The sequence below is a fragment of the Antrostomus carolinensis genome, unplaced genomic scaffold (genome assembly GCF_000700745.2).
Source record: "Antrostomus carolinensis isolate BGI_N321 unplaced genomic scaffold, ASM70074v2 scaffold3201, whole genome shotgun sequence".
NCBI lineage: Eukaryota > Metazoa > Chordata > Aves > Caprimulgiformes > Caprimulgidae > Antrostomus > Antrostomus carolinensis.
In genome coordinates, this window is record NW_010293281.1 from 23,939 (window position 1) to 29,175 (window position 5,237).

Here is a 5,237-nt window from a genome sequence, read left to right on the forward strand (position 1 = left end):
TTCCAGTGTGCAGATTGCCTTTCCCGCTTTTTGTATGGTGAAGAACCAAATAGATTCGCTCTGCCATCTTTATTTTTTCTGGTTTTTTATTGTTTGCCAAGTAGTACATCTCATCCTAAAAACAAGGGTTGGTTTAATTCCAGCATTTGGTGAGTTGTTCTTAAATAAACTCTGGATCTAAAAAAAAAGAAACGTGACCTGTGTACTTGTATATACTGGTTTGGTTTGTGTCGATATTTGGAAAAAGAAGAGAGTAACGGAAGTTAGACAAACAGATGCCCAGAGCCATCTGCTCCTCTCCTCACGGTCATTAGACATTCAGCTTGGAATAGCTCTCCTTTCCTTCAGGACTACGTTGGCTGGCTTTAAAGTGAGCACAAAATGAAGTGGAGACATCTTGCAGGCAGTCACAAACTTCCACACATTTGCAGTCTGGTTTACATAAACTCTTCTCAAAAAGCATCGCAATTGCTAGCCGTACTGGAAAGCCAGTTTGCAGTGATGCAGGGCTGCTATCACAGATTACAGCTAAGAAGCTCAGGATCATTCAGGGGCAGAATAACAGTTTCCCAAGGCTGGCTTAACCTAGTATATCTGTGGTTGGACAGAGCTCAAAGAGACAAAAATAATAAATTATTGATGTCTGGAAGACATAAAGCTTAATAAAGAAGTAGTAAGTCAAAACACTTTCCTTTTCTTAGAAAAATAGGCTGACTGTATTTGTTTTAATTTTCCTTTGATTGAGCATTTTTTTTCCTGTTGCTCTTTCCAAGTACACTAAGGTGCTGAAATTTAGCATAAATTGTACAGAAACTAGGGAAGTTATACCACTGCCATTCAGGCTGAGAGAGGGAAGGAGAATTAGGGATGTTTTCTGGAAAAGACTTTTGCTGATTTTGCTAGCAGGCAGGGTGGGTCTGGAACAGCTGAGCGATTGCACAGCTCTTTCCATCAGTGTCTCCCAAGTAGTATAGCAAAGGAGACCCCATTGTGTGCCTGCAGAGACATGAGCACACAGAGGTACAGTAATTTTCCCAGCATCATCCCTCTGGTTAACATAAAAGCAAACGTTTAGAGTGTCTTCCGTCTCATACACATTCTTTGCTGGCAGCATAAGCTGGGGAAAGCCTTTTGAACGAGCACAGGTAGGAAGCAATTTAAAAGAAGACTGGTGTGGGATTTTATCACTGGCCACCACCACTACTCTGCTGACAGTGACAGGGATCCAGCCCTTGACCTCTAGCAGGGTCTGAGTTGGGCAATGTGCTAAGTCCTTTTGAAAGCCCAGCCAACAATCACATTTGGAGATCACCTTCTGTTTGAAGCGATGGTTTCTCTGCGGTCCTGGCTGGATTTCAACCTGGATAACTCTGCTCCACCTGCTTAAAATCTCTCCTCAGTGTTTCACTGGGTATGGCATGAGCCACTCCTGTTCTGTGATGCTGCAGTGTTCCTCTTCCAGTTTCATACCACCCGCTTGTAAATTGTTTTCTAGATTATCTGTGCCCCTGTTTATTAATTGAGCTGGCTTCCTTGTAATTATTTCAAAGGATCTAAATGTGAAACCAGTAAGTATGTGTACAGCCCTAGTGCTGTACAGTGCAAGTAGCTTCTCTTGGTGTTTATCTGCACCACGCAGCAGGTTGTCATCCCTCCACATTCCTGTTACCAGTGAGGGTTTGGGTTCACCCACATTAGTCTGAATTGACCTGTTGCCACCTGTGAGCACGTCCTTGTTGGTAGTGGAGTTAGAGAAGGGCTCTCCATGAAAAGAAGGGGGAACTATTGCTCAGCAAAGGTGTAGGATCCACTCAGGTCACTGGAAGGTAGTCACATCTGTTCTTTACATAGGCACAACAGGCAACGTAACACCTTTCCTTCCACAGGTGGCTGGCTAGAGGATTTTATCACAGTGGGTTTATTTTGTGACCTCAAGCTTCCACACAAAGTCTGCTCCCCTTCCCATTCACCCCTGCTTTCGCTTTGTATTTCCTTTTTTTCCTTCCTTCTTGACATGTCGTTATGTTTTCGTTAATGTATCAACAACAGATCAGCTTTGTCCCTAGTATTGTCTCCTCCATCTGGACCTTGGAACTGAGAGATCCTTGAAATCCGTGTCTTTCATGTGACTTTTAGGTAGAGTCAGGTGCTTCACTTTCCCTCTTGCCTGCAAGTATTTCAGTCCAAGTTGTAAAATCAATCTGTTCTGGGTACTTTTTCTTCTTAAATCTGACTGCTGCTAACACTATGTTTCTTTCATTAACAGATTAGCTTTATAGGAGACCTGTCACTGACAGCCTGCCCTGTTGTACCCACCACTTGGCAAGAAAACTCCCGAGGAGAAGCTGAGGACAAACCACATCTCGAAGACAGTCTATGGGGACTGTACCGGATCCTCTGAGATCTGCTAAGCTTTCCCTGGTCACAGCTTCTGCAGAGGAGGACTACGTGGGAGACCTGCAGTCTGCTAAGCACCAGCCCCAACTACCCAGCAGAGAGAGGGACAGCAATGGTGTCCCGTGCACACCGTCCAGCTCTGCTGGAGTTTGCTCATTCAACCTGAAATGCACAGCAGCTGCCAGCACGCAGAGGTGCCAGCAATGCCGCGAAGACGATGCTAGCGAGCAGGAAGCCTTCCCTCTCAGGCTCACCAGCAAAGCTGCAGAGGGCCATCCTGCAGCCATAGAGCCTGCTGGTTGCCCCCGGCCAGCAGGCAGCCAGGGACCGGCAGCACCAGCCCCCACTGCAGCAGGAGCCCCCTTGGTGGGGTGGAGGCCAGAGATGATGCCAGCCCCCCAGAGCTCCCGGCAGTTTGTGCAAGGCAGCCAGGCGAAAACCAGCTCCCTGACGCAAATGGATGACTCTGCCTTGAAGCCTCAGGGGACTGATGATCAGCCAGCACTTGGGGTGTTAAATTATTCTTCCCCGGGCGACCCTGTTAGGGGTAATGAGTCTTGTCATACTTCTCAGGCAAACCTTCTGCAAAGAGGGGAAAAAGACAGGGGAGCAGAAAAAAATGGTTCTGCTGCGTGTCAGCCACCCTCACCAGGGAGGCACACCAAAGCCGACCTGGGGAGAGACCCACAGACCAGTTTGGAGGCAAAAGGTGGGGCTGCAGACACCATGCAGCTGCATCCCACAGATAAAACTGAAGGAGTGCAGAGCAGTGAGGCACCAGCCCAACCTAGCCACGGAAGTCCGCATCCCGTACACAACACGGATGCCAAGCCAGGGAGTCCAGGCCTCACCCAGCTCTCCAAATTCAGAGAAACGGGTACAATGACGGTTCAGTCAGACAGCAGGTCTTTAACTCAGGAAGCAGAAAGCAGGACATGGCGAGATGCTGAGGTTCAGGCCGTGGCTACAGTGGAGAACAAATCGGCCTCCACCAGCCCCAGCATCCTTGCTGCCTTCTTAAAAGGGAATCTTCCTGCAGAGGAGAAGGAAGAACTGCACATCATTTACCAAGGAGGTATGGGGCTGAGCCAGTCTGCACTTACTGACAGTTTCTCCTCACAACAGGAGTCCCCACGTTCTCCTGGTACCACGTCAAAATCGACTGTTGTTACAACTGTGACTGCTCCAGCCCAAACCCAGCCTGTCAAACTGCCTGGGGTCCCATCTGATGTGGTGTCTCTGGTGTCAGTAGATAATGCAAAACCTGCTTCCCCCTTCTCCCCTGCAGCCATTACCTCCCAAGGGACATCTGTGAGTAATGCTGAAATGATCAGCGTAGCCTGTGACAGCAAGGATGCTGCTCAGCTGCTGACGGATGCTCCAGTCCCACCAAAGCCAATCCCTGTTGAGCAGCTTACAGTTAACTCCAGTAATCAAACTCCAGCACAGTCTGGGTCTGGCACTGGTCAGCCAAGCACCACTTCTGCTGCCGCTGCCCCAGAAACTGAGAACAATGGGCGAGATTTCATCCACGATGCGGGAAGCGGCCGGTTACCTTTACTCTGTAGCACAGACAGTGAAGTCAAGCAGAAGGAGAGCCTGGGCAGCTCTGAGCCTGAGCCTGTGCAATGTAAAGGTGCGAGTCAAGGGGAGGCTGTTCCTTATCCATCTGTGGTAAAACCAAAGGAAGAAAACTCCATGGTGCTTGATCCTAAAGGAGGTATGCATACTAGCAGCGAGCCTGCTGCTGTCCACATAAAGTTGTGCACGGAGGACACAGGTGAAAAGGGGGAGAGCAGAGGCCCGGGAGACGCTGGCCAGGCTCAGACGGTCGGTGGCCAGAGCCTGCAGGCAGGACTGACACCCAAGTTGAGTGTGAGCTCTGCACGTCTCACTCCTCCCTTGGAGGCATCGGCGGCTCCCCAGCAGCAAGGCCTCCAGGCCCAGGAGTCCAGACGTGAGCTTCACACAGCAGCTCTTCCTGCTTCAGCTCAGGCCTTGCCAAACCTGGGGGGAAACAAAAAGCAGCCCACCCCGGCCATGGAGGCAAAAGTGCAGGTCAAGCAGTCCAAGCACGTCAGGGATGTTGTTTGGGATGAGCAAGGCATGACGTGGGAGGTTTACGGTGCTTCCCTCGACCCAGAATCCCTGGGAATTGCCATCCAGAACCACTTACAGAGACAAATACGGGAACACGAGAAACTGATCCGGGCCCAGAACAATCAGACCCGGAAATCCATTTCCTCGGATACCTCCTCTAATAAAAAACTGAAAGGGAGGCAGCACAACGTGTTCCAGTCCATGCTGCAGAATTTTAGGCGTCCTAATTGCTGTGTCCGACCTGCTCCCTCTTCTGTGTTAGACTGACGTGGTTTACAGGGGTGCATAGATGTCTGCAGTGGTAGAGAAAATCCCTCCCCTCCAGTCTTGAGTCCTGATGTTCAGTTGTGTTACTGGGGTTGTGATGCAGCAACAGTGGATAATTATTCTCCGTTGTTTTCCGAGTAGCCACGTGCTCCATCACGCCGTTATTATTGCCACAGCTGGTGTATTTCCACATTATGCCCCCATCCCAATTACTGTCAGATGAAAAGCTAGGCACTTAGCAAAAGCACAAATTTAAATTGTCACCTTGCTGCAGGGAGAGCAGCACCTTCTGGTAAAGCAAGAAGCAGAGAAACTGTCAGAATTATTATGGGAAGTTATTTGTGTACATCACAAGGTCTTGTACAAAGGGGTGGGCTGGGGGAAGCTGGGCGAGGTGAAACTAAGGTCTGACAGATGTAAAGGTCTAATGCAAGACAACTTTCCTCGTGTGCAAGTTACCCATGCTGAGGTGA

General features: G+C 49.4%; 1 protein-coding gene across 1 annotated transcript; it reads left to right on the forward strand.

Moving 5' to 3' along the window:
* Positions 1–2,376: 2,376 nt before the first annotated feature.
* On the forward strand, positions 2,377–4,764 carry GPRIN3 (GPRIN family member 3). The gene has a single exon (XM_010177199.1). It carries the CDS (start codon positions 2,377–2,379, stop codon positions 4,762–4,764), a length of 2,388 nt encoding a protein of 795 aa, XP_010175501.1.
* The last annotated feature ends 473 nt before the right edge of the window (positions 4,765–5,237 follow it).